The sequence below is a fragment of the Melospiza melodia genome, chromosome 3, assembly GCF_035770615.1.
Source record: "Melospiza melodia melodia isolate bMelMel2 chromosome 3, bMelMel2.pri, whole genome shotgun sequence".
Classification (NCBI taxonomy): Eukaryota; Metazoa; Chordata; class Aves; order Passeriformes; family Passerellidae; genus Melospiza; species Melospiza melodia.
This window is the reverse complement of record NC_086196.1, coordinates 44,664,273-44,680,967: the sequence shown is the minus strand read 5'-3', so window position 1 is coordinate 44,680,967 and position 16,695 is coordinate 44,664,273. Positions and strand designations below refer to the sequence as shown.

The following is a 16,695-nucleotide window of genomic DNA, read 5'->3' as shown; positions in this document are numbered from 1 at the left end:
ATTCATATGCCCTGAATATACTTTCTGTCTAAATTACGATGTTGATCCCAAGGGCTAAGAACAAGCAAAAATTTCAATTCCATGGTAATAATACTAAATAAAAAGTTGCATCTTGGGGTGTACCAAGAGCTGTGATTCAAACACTCATACTGAGTGCACAGTAATGGCTCCAACAGTACACAGCTGTATAGGAAAAGCACTTGTCAATGCTAGCAGCTCATTGCTAAACCTTTAATTTCACATGAAATCTGACTTTACTTTGGCAGAATGTTTATGTGCTGTCTGATTCTTCTTCAAACCTTTGGAATCACCCTGGCAATTTTCCATTTCTGTGTCCATCATAATGTGTCACTTTTCTTTTAAAATATGTATTAAAACTGTTTTCTGACAACTTCCTGCTCCCATGTGGTCAGCTGTTGGATGGAGCAAGGGATTTTTCCCCTTTTCTTTCAAAATTGAGCTATAATTTGACTTTTATACTGAAAATGATGAGGAGTTTCCACTCCTCTCTGATTCAAATGCGTAAATGAGTTCAGGAAGGCCACATGCGCTGAACAGGATTTCAATTAATTGTGGAAAAGTATCCACCCTACTACCTATTCATTTGATACTCTCCGTTTGCCTTTTTTGTCTTTGTGTCACGGTGTATTTGCTTTTCATGCTTTCCACACTCTTCTCTTTTATCTGCAGTGCTGCTACCAATTTCCTTTCCCCTCTACAAATTCTTCCTTGTTATAAAAAGGTCAGCTTCTCTGCCTGCCTCCTCCCTTGCTTGCAAATGTACAGTCCTAGAAATCAAATGTGACTGGTATGAAAGTTGGAATTACACAAAACATTCCTCTGTCTTGTAGTAGAAATGAGAAGTAAGAGGCAACTTCATCAGGAGAGGGGGAGTCTAGGCCAGTTGTGGGAAATAAGGAAAGTGGTTCTTTGATTCTAGTTTCACATGAGTGCCCTAAAAGGTTGTAAAACATTAAGCATTCATTATGTATGCAATTAATTAAACTTTGTCCATTTTACCAGGATTGAAAACCAGTGTAATCCCCAGGAAGCTCTCATACTTCAGCTGTGCAATAGACAACTGTCATGATGAGATGACTTGTTTTTCACTCATAATTTAAAGATTTACCTTACTTCCATTTCAAACCTATCCAGTTCATGACACATTGTTCACAACTTGCATGTTTCTTTGCATATTAATGAACGGTCCTTTATTTCTACTCTGAGCTTGACAATAAAATAGTTATATTCACTGTAAGCTAACTGACCTGTGTTCTCTGCTTCATTCTGCCCAGTGTCTACTGAGAGTCAATGGCAGCAACAAGTGAAGGTGTAGCACTAAAGAACTTACTGATGTTTTGCTTTCTCCTTTCTGCAACAGAGGGATATATTTTTCGCTGGAACATGGCCTCATTCTTAGAAGATTCACGAAATATAAAAAATGTAAGGAATTATCTTTCAGATCTTCTTAACTTGAACAGTATACCCAGACAGACAGAAAAAAATAATGCAGAGCTCTACAGGGATAAAAATGTTTTCTGCATATAAATATTTTGTGCTTGAAATAATAATTTGATGCTGTGGAAAAAAAAAAGAAAAACATAAGTAAAATGGTGTTAGCATTATTTCATTATGTTCAAAGAAGGTATATTAAGAATGAATTTATCCATGTTCCCTGGGTAGTGTTTCTACCATATGCCATTTGCAGGCTGTTTCATGGAGGGATTATTTTTTCACCTCTTCTAATTTTCAGAAAGACATGCTGATAAATCCACTAAGCTAGCAACCATGGTGGGGTACAGAACTGCCTCAAATGTGGTTATATTGCTTTTTTCCCCTCAGGCAATAAAGGAGGAGCTCTGCTGGAGGGCACATTCTTCTGAAGTGGTTGACTTATTTATTGATGAGGAGAAAAATGTGGTAGCGACAGCATCCGTTGATGGTTCAGTCAGGTATAAAATGACTGACACTCCTTACTGCTGTGGCAAATCAGTTGAGCTATCTTCAAAGTTCCTTTTCTTGCTGCACTTGCATGTAGGGTAGAACTTAAATAAAGTGCACTTAAATAAAATGCACTGGGTGCATTTTCTGTTCTGCACCCAAAAGAGCTGGTTTTAATGTAGCACTTCTCTAGAAGTCAGATCTTTTGCAGACTGTCATTTTCTTTCAGCCCTTGCTTTACTTTGAACACATAGGTAATGCCTACATAATTTTAAAAGTTGTCTCCTGTTCTAATCCTATTTTAGCTTTCAGTACTTGTTAAATTGACTTGGATCCTAAGCATGGCATCTAATCAATGTGTATGCAATTAGACCATGAAAGCTTGAAGATACTTGATAGACAACTATAATTCCTTCTCAGCTAAAAAATACATTTGAAGGGGTTTCTCTTGCTTTTCTGGAAGTATTAAATGAAGAAATTTTGTGTAGATCCTGCTCTGGTGGCAGCACTTTACTGCAGGAACAATTCAGGATTTTTGTACATTTACTCCTAATTTTCAGAAATACAAACATGAATTGGGGTTTTTTCTGTCTTCTGCAACAACCTTCTGATTTTTTCTTCACTCTCAAATTATTTAAATTATAAAAACAATCTCATTGATGTTTTTTATGACTAGCACACAGAACTCTAGAACAGTGCTGTGGAATTCGATAATGTACGCAAATACTATCTCACTTCTGTTCCACTTCTAAATATATCTATTTTTCTTTTCTGTCCTTTTACACTGCTTCTACTATGTGTGTAGGCTTTGGCATGCCAGGACTGGATATTATTTTGGTTTCTTTGGACAAGCCAGGAAGTTTGACTTAACAGATACCAGTCGGTTGATTTTGCCTTCTGATGTTAGCGATTTTTGTGCTGTAATTAAAGAGGAGATCAAACATACGGAAAAGAAGAAGATTGTATATCCTCTCATTGTGGACAGAGACATGTAAGATCTCATACATTTACATACATGTATGGTTGGGGGAACAGTTTTGAAATACGCTTTAAAAACACCTTTCATCTGAAGGTCAGAAAAAATAGTACTATTTGTTATTCAGAAAAATCTTTTCAAAGTTGGTTTTTGACCCAGTATGAATAAATTTTTTCTTTTTTATGGCTTGGTTACAGTCAGGATTAGATGACGTTCAAGGTTTGAACTCAGTTGTAGTGATGACTAGATTCTTGTCTCAGCTTTTAGCCTAATTAGAGGTTTTATATTACATATGCTGCTCAGGTTAGCAGCCTGTTACCTGAACAGATTAATGTGAATAGTTTTGAGCAAAACACAAATCCTTCTAGAAGAATAAACCAAATTTAATTTTTCAGTTTAAGAAATGGTCATCCTAAACTTGCTGGGATGCTATGGATACATTCACATACATGGATAGAGGATTCACAGATCATGGTATTCTGAAACTGGCATAAATGTGTGCTCAATAGCAGTGTTGAGCTTTTCTTCTAGGTAGAGTTCTTAAGGGAGATGGGTTAGTTACAAGTTCAGTCAGAGAGCCTTGGCCTGTTAGTTTAAGTATATATTTCTAGTCCTGGAACACTCTGGCTCATTAATTAGTGGATTAACCAAGCAAACAGAAATATTGAAAAGGGCATCTTCAGAGGAAATAAACACAGTGTCTTAAGTAACAAAGCAATCCAAATATGGAAAAAAATATTTAGGACTTAAAAAGTCAGGCATTGTTTAGTGGTTAGTTTTCATATACCATGTCCATTCTTAGGCTGCCTTCCAACCAAAGCAATTTGGGACAATGGAAAATCTCTAGGGTCCTTTACTGTTACCCCATTTAATTTGGTATCCTGCTAATAATTATTATTCCATGGACTTCTTACTAATATAAGTAGTGTCACTGCAGTCAGAACAGTAACTCATCAATACAGAGAAGTGCTTGGCTGTGTTTGAAGGACCCCTGTGGTTCCTCTGAATAGTCAGCAGCCAGTTTGAAACCTCTGGAACCAAAGATATAATTATTGAGCCAGCTAATCTGAAAGAAACTTTTCATAAATTACATGCCTGTGTCAAACTGTGACTATTTTGAGGATTCTTCAAATATTTCAGTAAAGGAGAATGGCTATCATACATTTTAAACACATTAACTAAACAGACAATGAGCAAGAAAATGAGAAATGCTTAACTATGTAGAGAACTGGGGAAAAAAAGCAGCCACACTCCATGAAATAGAAAGTTTCAGTCTTATCATTCTACAAACTTTGAGTGCCGTCGCCTCAAGAGTGACTTGGTTCCTCTGGATTAACTGTACCAAATATTGTAATGAAGAGCTAGCCAACCATCATCCAAAAGGCTGTGTTACTACAGATGGTAGGCTTTGTACTTTGCAGGATGCAGACAATTGTCTTGGAGAAAGTCACTTATCTTTGTGATGCTAGTATAATTCACTTATTGGATAACTCATACGATACTCATCACCAAGATAACGTTTTAGGATCTCAATTACAAATCATGTTATAAGTGTTATTAACAGATATATATTCATTGAATCATAAAATCATTAAGGTTGGAAAATATTTCTAAGATCATCGAGTCCAACATTAACCAAGGACCACCATATTCACTTCTAAACCATATCCCTCAAGTGCTACATCCAGATGCCTTTTGAACACTTTTGGGAACAGTGACTCCACCACCTCCCCGGGAAGCCAATTCCCATGCCTGACTACCCTTTCAGCAAACAAATTTTTCCTGATGTCTAATCTAAACCTCCCCTGGTGGAACTTGAGACCATTTGCACTTGTCCTCTTGTCATCTGGGAGAGGAGGCCAACCCCCACCTGGCTACAGCCTCCTTTCAGGCAGTTGTAGAGATCAATAAGGTCTCCCCTGAGCTTCCTATTCTCAGGCCTTCTATTCAGCTCTTCCATCTGCTCCTCATAGGACTTACCCCCTCAATCCTTCACCAGTTCTGTTGCCCTTTTCTGGACTCACTCCAGCACCTCAACATTCTTCCTGAACTGAGGGGCCCAGAACTGGACACAGCACTTAAAGTGTGCCTTTACACGTGCTGAGTATAGGAGAACAATCACCCATAGTCCTGCTGGCCACACTATTTGTATATCATAGTTTGAATATCCCAGAATATTCTGAATTGGAAGGGACCCACAAGGATCATCGAGTCAAATTCTTAAGTGAATGACCTGTACAACTTTAGCATTAAGAGCACCATGCTCTAGCCAGCTGAGCTAGTGACTATGAGCCATTCTCCTTCTTGGCCACCTGGCCACAGATGGCTCATGTTCAGCCACTGTAGATCAGAACATCCAGGCCCTTTTCCATGAGGCAGCTTTCCAGCCACTCTGCCCCCAGCCTGTAGTGCTGTCAGGGGTTGTTGTGACCCAGGGGCAGGACCTGGCACCTGGCCTTATTGAACTTCTTACCATTGGCCTTAGCCCATTGGTCCAGCCTGTCCAGGTCCCTCTTCAGAGGTTTCCCACTTTCCAGCAGATCAACATTACCATCCAACTTGCTGTGATCTGCAAACTTACTGTGGGTGCACTCAGTCTCCTTGTCCAGCTCATCAGTAAAGATATTAACCAGAACTGGGCTCATCAGTAAGCCCTGGAGAACACCACTTGTGACTGGGTGCCAGCTGGATTTAACTCCATTTATCACCACTCTCTGGGCCTGGCCATCCGAGTCATTTTTTACCCAGCAAACAGTGCACCCAGCCAAGCCATGACCAGCCAGCTTCTCCAGGAGAAAGGTGTGGGAAAATATTCCCCAAATGTGCACATACTTGAAGAGGCACAAACCCATCTGAGCAGCAGAGGTGCTTACAGTTTAAACAAGCATCTCAGGAGTTTGAAAAATGATTGAAAAATGCCAGCAGGTAGATGGAGTCACATAGAAGAATGGTGTCAGTTTCGTTTCTCCCTGTAGATCCTTAGCTCGGGTGACCTGACTTATTTTCCTGATTATAAAGGCAACTGTTAATCTGCACTAACAGACACTCCAGATAATTTCTTCTCATGACTAAATTTGCAAACGAGACATATCAGCAGGGGACACCTTTGTTATGAAAGTCACATTCAGGTGTTCTAGTCAGAACTTAAAGAAATGCTGAAAAGCCATTATTAGAGAGTTAGCACATGACTCTTGTGAATGGTGTTTATATTAAGATTTCCTGCCCTCTACAGGTGACAGCTATACCTGGATTGACAAAATATTAGTGAAGCATTCCATGACACCTATGAAGGTTCTAATATAAATTATATTTTGTAAATATACAAAATCACTTATATTTCAAAATAATTTAATTTTGTAGCATAGTTCAAAATAATTTAATTTTGAGTCATATATTTATATTGTCATAAATTTATATTTATATCCTATCGTTTATATTGTCATATATTTATATTTATATCCTATCATTTTGATAGGAATTTCAGGATTTTTCTGTCTTGTACATACAGATTGAAGTCACTGACCAGATCAGATTTAGAAAAGGATGGAGATGAGGAAGCAGTTCACAACTATAAGTTTTTCAGAGCTCTGGCTCCTGAAAAGGTAGCAAACATATATGATAAATTTATGTTCCATGTGACATATAGGAAATAAAATTGTATATTTCTCATTTAAAAATTATCCATAAATAATATCCATAAATCTTTGTCATTCAATGGACATAGAACAAAAATGTAAAAACGGAGGGATCTAAGAAATGTCTGTGGTTTTCATTCTCATTTTTCACATTGTCAAATTTCAGTTAGAAGGCAGCACAAACTGATTCATTGGTTTAAACATGTAATAATAACCCTAGAATTTTCTTCCACTTCAACAGAAAACCTAAATATCCTAAGTTTACTCTAAGGATGTGTGAAAATACTAGAATAACAGTGAATCCCTGGTTGCATACAATAGTTCTTTCAGGGTTCCTATGAAATCAGAAGCCAGGAGAGTTAGATTTCATTACTTTGTACATCATTCATATACTTTGTACAATTCTAATTGAATATCAGTAGCACTCTTCCATCTTTACCTGTCTTTAACCTTAAAAGTCATGGGAATATAAAACTTTTCTTGGAGTTATAGTAAGAATGTCTTCATTACCTTTTGTCTTGAGCTACTAATGCACTCACTTTGGCTTCCCTTGGTCAGGTAAAACCTATGGAAACTATTGAGTTTGAAAGCAAAGAGGCTGGTGCAGTATTTGGGTTTCTTCCTATATATGAGGTAAGCACAAGTGTTTTCTACCTTTTGTGGTGGTGTTCATAGTTCAGAAGCCATTAGCACTTGTACACTATTACAGAGACACACTGACATTCTGCTGTTAATTGTCTGCTTCTCAATTTAATTTTCTAACATGATTTGCATTACTGCCTATCCAACTCCAATTCAACTTTGGTGGAAGCTTGAGACTCCAATTGAAGTGAGCATGCCAAACAGTGAGTATTGCAGATGTTTACTTCTCCTGTTCAACCTCATGTCATTAATGTTTTGCTCGGACTGGATTCTTTTGACCAGCCCCAGCCTATTGATTCCCATCTGCCCAAAGATTTGAGTATTGTAAGGTAGTACTGTTTTATGGGTATTAATGATCTGATCTATTGCAAGCTGTCTAGCAAAGCTTCCTAGGTTTTTCTTCTATGGAGCAAGATCAGAGTTTTCCAAAGGCTTGTCTATCCCACATATCATAGGATGAAAAGAATCACCCCTAGAAAAGGAGCTGATCCCTTTCTGTAGAGGGTACCTAGAGAACTAACTTGGATCAGAGTAAGATGCTACATGGCTGTTCATGTGGGATTAATAGGATGCTTTGCATTCCAGCTCTGCATTCCAATACATATGACCTAATCTTTGTACATAGAGCATCACAGCATGTCAGAAAAAACTCAGGAGCGGTGTTCAAATAGTTGGCACACATGCTATTTTTCTGACCATTCATGTACTTTGGAAATCTGTCTTTTGTTTTCTTCCTGAAAAAGAAAATAAAATACTCTGAAGCCAATGGCACTGCAATGGATTTACAAAATGAAATCAGACTTTTTCTGTAAGCTATGTGCATAAAAAGATATTTTTTGTCTTTGCTGTTACAAAATGCTGTCAGTCTGGTGTATTCACCTTAGTATGTTAATTAGTTCTTGAAATGTTTTAAAGGTCTTCATAGGATCAGAGCTGAGAAGTCCAGTCACAAGGGACGGGAAAAGGATCTAGAGTCCATTGAAAACTTGAGTCAAGACAATAAATAAAGTTTCATTTCTTCATTTAAGTGGATTAGCAAATTTCTTTTGTTATTTTTTCTCTATTTTTCGTTTCAATTACATTTAAATCTATTTCATTATCAAGTAAAACATATAAAAAACAGATCTTCTATTCCAATCCTTCATGCAAGGAATAAAGTCTAATAAAGCCAGTGTATGAGTATAACTAGATATTGAAAAGCCCATTTGACTTAATGTATATTTGCTGACAGTTACTCTCTATGTCAAAACTACTGATTTCCTGTCTGCTTCAATTTGTCCATTTTGAACTTCTGAATATTGAATATTAAACTTTTATTCCTGCCAGATTAATCATAAAGTCAACAAAGAGTTAATATGCCCTGCTGTCTCTGCCTGTTCATTCCTTGCTTATGCTTTCAAAGAGTGTGTTCACCCCTTAAGCCAGAAAAGTGCCTGCTGAACTCATATTCAATTAATTATCCATCATGATTCTGCAAATCTTCTCTTGCATTTCAGCATTCCAGGACAATGTCACAACATGACACAGAGCACAGAACACATTTTCACCCTTTGGCTAAGCATACAAATGGTGCCAAGTGTCTCACCTTAGTGAGAAACAAGGTAATTGCATATGCATGTAAGTAGTGATAAAGCATATAGGTAGTGATATTATTACCTACTATTTTGGGGGAAATAGCAGGTTTTCTGTAATACTGGTATTGAATGATGCTTGATCTGCTGGCCTTCTTAAGAAAACATTCTTCTCATGAACTGAATATACAATGACTTGCAATTATTTACCTGCCTTCAACTTGTTTCAAGGCTATGATGGATTGAAGGGTAGCTGCAAAATATCTTGTGGAAGTATATTTAAAATCCTTATGATCAGCTGTACCAGATCTGGCAGGGATTAATGTAATTTGCTCCATAGCAGCCTCTATGGTGCAGTGTCCTGGATTAGTAAATAAAAATGTTGATAACACACCAGTGTTTTAGCTATTGCTGAGCAATGCCAGCACAACAAGAAGGTGCTTTTTTCCCCACACCCAGTGAGTAAGCTGGGAAGGGACACACCTGGGACAGGTATGTACCTGTATATGTATGTGCCTCTATATGTACCATATAACATCTTCATGGAATGGGGGAGGGAACCAAGATGTTCATGGTTATAGTGTTTGTCATCCCAAGTTGTCTTCCCATTATGTGTGCTGAGGCCCTGTTTCCCAGAAGTGGCTAAACAAACATCAGTCTACTGTTGGTAAGCAGTGCTTGAATTACTTGTTTTGCTTTGCTTGCACACGCAGCTTTGTTTCACCTATTAAGCTGTGGGTGTAGCCCATTGTAGCCCAAGAATTTTCTCACTTCTGCTCTTCCACATCTCTTCTCCATCCCACTGGGAGAAGTAAGGAAGCAAGTAAGAAACTGTGCAGGCACTCGGTGTCTTCCAGGCCCACCACATTAGCCAACCTTTTGATCAAAACTAAAATCAGACTTGTCTGACAAACCAAGTAGCACCAAATAAAGTGTGATCTGCCATTTACTACCTCTGTTCATCTGACCCATGATTTAGCAGTTAGCATATGAAGGGTAACATTCTTGCAATTCTGAGTCCTGTATAATTTTGAAAGCTACAAAAATCTCTTTCAGTTACCTAAAAATTGCCTATTCTTCAAAGACTATTAAAAATGCACAGTTCAGGTTCAAAGAGATCCTTACCCATTTATTTTGATGCTCATATCTGTTATGTTTTATCATTCATAATGTAATATTTCTCTTTGGCATCATCCCTAATAAACACCCTAAATTATTTTATTGTAGTTGCAAGATGGAGATATCCCACTTCTCTTCAGTTTATTAACTGACTATTTACTTCCTCAAAACTGACTATTTACTCAGTAATTTCTTTTTACCAAACTTTGAGCAGTGCTAGGATTTCAGAGGTTCTTGATTTTCAAATTATACCCTTTTCAGTCTTGCTTCCTTCTCACTTCAGTTTCCTTTATTAATTGCCCATGTTTTCTAGGAGTTGACTGGCAGTCATGGCTATTCATGCCACTGTATTCTCCACTGTGCAGAAACTATCCATAATGTAGTACTATTGCCAGTAAAAATCAAGTGTTTAATCCTATAGTGAGTGAAATAATGGAGAAGCCCTCAGAAGAGAAAGGAGGGAATCATACTGTAAGGAAAACCATCCAAAATGCATTATGTGTATGTGCTATCTTTATCAGCCTTCCACCCAGTCACTACCTTATTGTTATGCTATTTAAAGTGTGACAAAGTTAGAGTGCTATAAGGGCTATCAGATCTTTTTTTCATAATTCATTATATTAAAAAAAACTGGGGTAGATCAGACTGCGTGTCATGGCTCAGCATTACTGTTTACTTCCAAACCCTAGGGCTTTATAAGCACCAAATGGAAACTGGTCCTGGCCCCAAACATTTTCTAGTGATATTATCCAACTATCTTTCTTAAAGGTCAAAAGAAAAGCAGAGACATTTAATTAATTTGAACAGATAATGCACTAAGGCATTGCACAGAATTTATTAGAAGATCAGTTTTTTATCATGAGACTGGAAAGAAATTAAGCACAGACAAGTGATGCTTGCACCCACTTATCTTAGAGCAGTCATTTCAAGGCTGGGTCTAGTACAAAGGTGTGTTGGTAATTTTTGGGTTGGATTTGTTGGTATTAACTGTGGATTTCCTCTATGTTGATGCATTCCTTTGCAGGATGGTTTCTTTCTACCAGCATCCACAATTATACTGCACTTCAGCGTTCCAGGTGAATGAGTTGTTTGATTGTTCCAGATCACTACTCTATTAAGGAAAGGCATCTTAACAGGACAGCCTCTTTCAGCATGGCAGAAGATTGTGTTTCTGCTGGCTACAGTAGTTAGCTTGCCAGAATTTCATTACAGCCCTTGCCAGGGCTTTACAAAATCTGTGACGCTCTTCAGCTGCCCTCACCCACTGGGGCAGCTCAAGCTGAATGGCATCAATGGTGCCAGAACTCCGGGAACCAAAAGTCTTTGTTATGTACCCACCACTATAATAGCTTCCATTATTTGGGCTAGGATTGGATGGAGAAGGCACACAGACATAACTCTTATTTTGTCCTTCAATATATTTACCCAAACTTCTGTTCCCTGAAACCAAAATCTCAGAAGACACATTGACCAGCTGACTGGCCAGATGGCTAATTGAGGAATCCGATGCAGAAAAGACACCCGAGTTAAGGGACGTTTTTGAAAGTGTGTAACCTAGTTCTATCCACCTTTCAGGATGTGCTTGTCCATGGATATCCAGAATTAGGCCCCCTGACATCTGTGATTTTGCAGTGGTCAAAAATCCCATATAGTCCTCCCAGGCCTGTTCTGCTTGGGGAATTCCAAAGGAGGCTTCTTCCTTTTCCCTATTAGCATCCATCTTGAACCTCTGTAGGTGATTTATGATGATATGTGGGAAGAAGCCACCAGTAATTTTGTTGATTTCTTCAGCAAGAGCCTGAGCCACCTCTATAGTATACCTGTCTTGGTTGGTAGACACTTTGCATTTCACAGCATTTTGAATACTTCCAGGAGGACAGTCATGAGAGAAAATACAAGAGGATGTCTTCTCATCCCAACAGGCAGCCTCTCGATCAGGGATGTCTTTAGGTTCCAGTGACCCACCATGTGGGACAGAGAGAATGAGGTTCATGTTGCCCACTTGATATTCTGTGAAATTATTATAACCAAATATAACATCTTTGGTGCCAGTGACTTTCAAAAGCAAAGGTAAAATGGAAAGGAGGAATAAATACATATTTTTATTTGCCTCTAGAAGACTCAGCAATATGGAATATATCAGTACCTATAAAAAAAGCAAAAAACAGACTATAGATTACTTACAGCTGGGGAAACATGAGACTGTTCAGCTACTATTGGCATAATTAGTTAATGATTAACCTATTTTAGTTTTATTCTACGTAGCACAAAGAAGAACACTTGCATGAGAAACAGAAATTAACAGGGCACTTAGTATGGCTAAATGTAACAGATGCAAGGGAAATGGTAGGCTACTGGACCTCCCCTATTTCCCCAGAAAGCACAAACAATATTTGATCACCCTATCTGATTCCAGAAAATCATCCCAGCAAAATATCTGATTTTTTTTTTTTTTGCATCAAAGCCTTTTTTTTTTCCATCTCTAAAATGTAAGAAAATTCTAACAGAACTTGATAAAACATCTGTATGCCATTGACCTGTGTGAAATATCTTTTAATTATCGATGTGGTTATACAAACTGGAGGCTATGCCAGTCCAGACCAGCACTTGTGTGACCAGGCTTGTGTGAAATAATGAGACTGATAAAAATTGATTGCTACTAAGCTCTGTCTCTAATTATGCTCCAGACTGAGTTACCTTAAGGCCTTTATAGATAGGTATTATTGAATGAATTAAGTAGTGACTCTTTTCTTTAGTTTGCAAGTCTCCATTCTCTTCAAGTGACAAAAAAAAAAATTTTAAAACCCTCGCTAATTTGCCATTCTTTGGAAAGCTGGAATTTAACAAGATGCTGACAGGTCTCTCTGATTTGAAGAGGGCAAACTGCCACTGAGAGGGCATTGAGCACTGTGCAAGCACCTGCCATCAGCTGCCTACTCTAAGAAAGGGAGTAGGCAACTTCACCCAAATAACGCAGCAAAATATTATATTCCTGTTATGAGGGAGTGAGTGCTGCTGGATTTTTAGAGACAATTTCTCCTGCCCACTGCACTGCACTCTGAGGAGCCTGTACCTCAGAGTGCATCTGAGGTAAAATAAAATGTTTATCTTCTGCTCTTTTTTCTGGGCTGAAAGTCCCATAAAAGTCTGTGAGCTGGAATCAGATCTCTGAGAATCTCAGATAGTTGTTCTGGTTTTGACAAAAGAATTTTTTTGTTTCATTTTAAGCTTTCATTTAAAAGGTCCTTATAGTTGAGCTACTGGCTTAAAACAAGATTTTATCCAAGGCCCTATATGGTTCATGTTTCCATAGACTTCGCTGAAACACAGACATTCACCTGCTGGTTAACTGCATGCTACCAGAAACACTGAGGAAAGAAACGCTGTCAAACATTATTCAAAATCCCTTTTCTCAGAAAAACAGACTACATATGCAGAGTGTGTAAGTCTAGGAATAGCTTACCTGATGTGCAGAGGGGTCCAGCACCAAGATAAATAAATCGACAGCAACAATTCACCTGTCCCAGGAGGAGTCGAGTTTGTGCGTCTCAGGCTCTCTGTTAAATAGGATGGCACAGCTGCTCCTTTCCCACAGCATGCTGAGCTGTGTGTGGTTATCGGCAGCAGTTCGCTTGTTGCAATTTCCTGTTAATTATTGCATCAAGCTGTTAATGCTGTTAATCCCACTGGATCATGCCTTAATGATCCATGGAGAGAGAGTTCTGGACAGACTTGGAGAGTCTGGAGGCACCTGTGTTATTGTGAGGTAAAAAAACAAAGACAAAAAAGACCCAAGAGTAATTTAAAGTGTAGTAATGACTGCATGACTAGTTTGAAGATTTATCTACAAATTAAGAGTTTTTCCTGCCTCTGCGCCTCCGAAAGCGAAACTGAAGTGCCCTTTGCACTCGGCTGCAGCTGAGGCTGTGTCCCAAGAAGCCTCTAGGGGCCAGGCTGAGCTATGCCGAGGCTTCAGCAGCACCCGCGTGTGTGATTTCACAACGACACATCACAAGGGAGAAATACACACTGGGATACCAGAGTCTAGCATGCTTTTGTTCTCTATACTGACATTACGTGTCCAGAGATAAAAAAAAAAAAAAACTTGCCACAAGCAGCACAGCCACACTTAAGTTCAGAATAGCTGCTAAGCTAACATCATCAGCAGATACCCATATCAAAACTATGTTAACTAGATAATCTAGGTTTTTAATGACTGTACTAACACTATTCATATAATATTTTCCTGATAAATGAGGAGCTTTTAAAAACATTTCCTCTGCTACTAAATATGATTTAAGGATATCGTTCTCTAAACTTCTCTCAACTGTTCATGAATTTGCTGGTGGTATTACAGTCTGGCTTCTTAGCTAAGCTAAAAGAAACTGTGAAAATATATAGTCCAATAACAGAAATTTCAATAAAAGACAGATAAAGGGTGCAGTGCGCGTAATGCTGCCACCTATCAGAGAAATATCAAATCCTTTTCTAAGAAATTGATTACATAGTGCAACTAACTTCCAAACCAATTTTTTGAGATAAAAGTGATCAACTTCTTAAGCAGTGAAAACAATATAGTTGCAGTAATAAGATATTCACTGAAATTTTGGAAAAATTAATGTAAACCAGTCACCCAGTCTACTAATATCATCAAAGCTGATGGTCTGATTGTGAGCTTCAGCAAAGTGCTGGTTTTCATTCCAAGGATTTTAATTTTCTGCACTTCCAGCTGTGCCAGACACTGCATGGAAGGAAGTTTAGTAAAAATCTGTAAGATGTCCTTGCCCATTGTAGTGCACAGTGGGGACAAATTTTATTTTACTTTACTTATCTCTGTAAAGGCTAGATGCTTGCATCAGACAGTGATCCCATTTCCTCTCTTTAGGAGAGCTGAGTTGAGAAAGAAGCAGTTCTAGAGGTACTTCAGTGTCTCTATCTTAGACACCTATCTCAAATTTCTATTAGGGGTCAACAGGGCTATACACACAATGGCTCTTCTTTTTTTATTACATGACAGAAAACAGTTGCAAAAAACCCAAAATGTTTCTGCTATACTTTCTACTTCAAGATCTCTTTAAAATGCATTCTGCCAGTCACTATTACAAAACTGCTTAAGGAAAGAGAAAAATACACAGCAGAGATTTAGCATAGTAATTTCTAGTCTTACCAGTTCTCCTGATACAGGAGCTACTTGTGAAAGAATTCTCTATATTAATACAAGTCAATTAACCATGACGCAGTGCTGCTTCCTTGTTTCATCTGGTACCTATGGGAAATAAAACTGCAATAGCACAGTTTTCTTCAAGGGAATAACTCACCAAAATGTTACCATCTGACTTCTTTCTTACAAGAGACACTGTTGAACTTATAGATCTTTAGCCAGTTTTAAGTCGAGATGGCTCTACTGAAATCAACAAAGCCTTTGACTCATAGTATCAAGCTTCTGTTATTTTATAGAAGTTGAGATGTCATGAGGGTGGGTCACACTGGTTCATACATGGCTGAAGACATTTGTAATAAACTGAACGTTAAGGCGTGTTGTGCTAACTCTTCAATTTCAAAGTATCCTTCCGTTCAGGCGAAGGGATTGAAAAGGAAAATCAGAGCCGGGCAAGAGTTCTGTAACGCTGGCTTCCTTCAAGACAAGTTCATTGGCTCCTGAGCTTCACCTTAACTATTTTTAACTATTTTTAATTTACAGAAAATAGTCAAAAGTGTTTTTAATTGAATTGCATGCAAGATTTTGAATGACGTTGTGGTACATTACATTGTCTACTCTGATTTTTTTTCTTCCCATGAGTATAGCAGTTTGACAGAAAAAGAAATGTCGAAAGTGATAGAAGGACATATTCTTAAGAGAAGCAAACCTAATCCAAATGGATTCTAACTGCAGTTGGATTTAAAACTTGTGTAGTGTGTCATATGTAGTCAGAATCACGGAGTAAAAAAAGAATTGGCAAAGTAGAATTCAATCAATATTTTCAACATTAAAACATCTTATGCTATCACTGTGGCCTAGTTATTTCTATGCATTTCTTAGCTGAGAACTTGTAATTCAGATGTGTGCTTTCCATAACGCACTGAATTCAAACTTTGCTGTCCACTGTCTGGAAACATTGCTTTCTACACTGCTGACCGAGTCATCCACCTCACCGAGCAAAACTATCTCAGAACTGCACAGGCTTCCAAATGGCATGTAGAAAAAGAAACTTACACCTGGTAGATATTGGCCTTCCAAAGGACATACAGAAAAAGAAACTTCTATTTGGTAAATATTGGCCTACATTTGCATCTTACTGCAATTTTTGTTATTATTTATGGAAGCAAACCCTTAGGATAACTGACAAGAAAAAGAACCTGTATCACATAATTGTAACTTCGACCATCGCTTCTTACACTAACCCCGGGGTTTCAGTGCAGTAACAATATCTGTCCTTCCCTTGATCCTCGGCAGGCAGAGACCCGCGTGAGCCCCTCCCTGCCCCTCTCCTCTCACGGCGTTGGCTGCAGCCCACTGTCCTGTTAAAACCCTGGGAGGCCTTTTGATTTCTGTGTATTTAACGTTTATAAATGTCACGTTCCTGTTGTTATCCACCAGCCGTGTCCACCGCACGCCGGCCGTGAGCAATGCCGTCACCAATGCGCTGCCCCCGCCGGCGCGGGGCACCATGGGGATCGTAGTTCCAGCCCGCGGGGCGGGGCCACGGCTCCCAGCGCGCGCTGCTTGAAAGCCGCGGGCGGCGGCCGCGCGCTGTGGCCGGGCTGAGCCGGGCCGGGCCGGAGGAGCCGCGGCTGCCCCGGGAGGTGCGGG

General features: G+C 38.8%; 2 protein-coding genes across 2 annotated transcripts in view; one reads left to right on the top strand and one right to left on the bottom strand.

Moving 5' to 3' along the window:
* The window catches only part of WDR64 (WD repeat domain 64), a 63,326-nt gene extending 54,968 nt beyond the window's left edge, over positions 1 to 8,358 (top strand). Inside the window, exons 23-29 of the mRNA XM_063153468.1 lie at positions 1,382 to 1,443; positions 1,843 to 1,952; positions 2,747 to 2,932; positions 6,426 to 6,519; positions 7,111 to 7,185; positions 7,364 to 7,397; positions 8,110 to 8,358. Coding sequence (XP_063009538.1) covers positions 1,382 to 1,443; positions 1,843 to 1,952; positions 2,747 to 2,932; positions 6,426 to 6,519; positions 7,111 to 7,185; positions 7,364 to 7,397; positions 8,110 to 8,201 — 653 coding nt within the window. The 3' untranslated portion in view covers positions 8,202 to 8,358. The remainder of the gene's footprint in view (positions 1 to 1,381; positions 1,444 to 1,842; positions 1,953 to 2,746; positions 2,933 to 6,425; positions 6,520 to 7,110; positions 7,186 to 7,363; positions 7,398 to 8,109) is intronic.
* A 2,345-nt stretch (positions 8,359 to 10,703) lies between these two features.
* LOC134416732 (uncharacterized) lies at positions 10,704 to 13,815 on the bottom strand. The gene is made up of 2 exons (XM_063153466.1): positions 13,348 to 13,815; positions 10,704 to 12,030 (listed from the first exon to the last, which is right to left on the bottom strand). The coding sequence occupies exon 2, from the start codon at positions 11,980 to 11,982 to the stop codon at positions 11,032 to 11,034; it is 951 nt and encodes a 316-aa protein (XP_063009536.1). The 5' UTR covers positions 11,983 to 12,030; positions 13,348 to 13,815; the 3' UTR covers positions 10,704 to 11,031.
* Between the last annotated feature and the right edge of the window lie 2,880 nt (positions 13,816 to 16,695).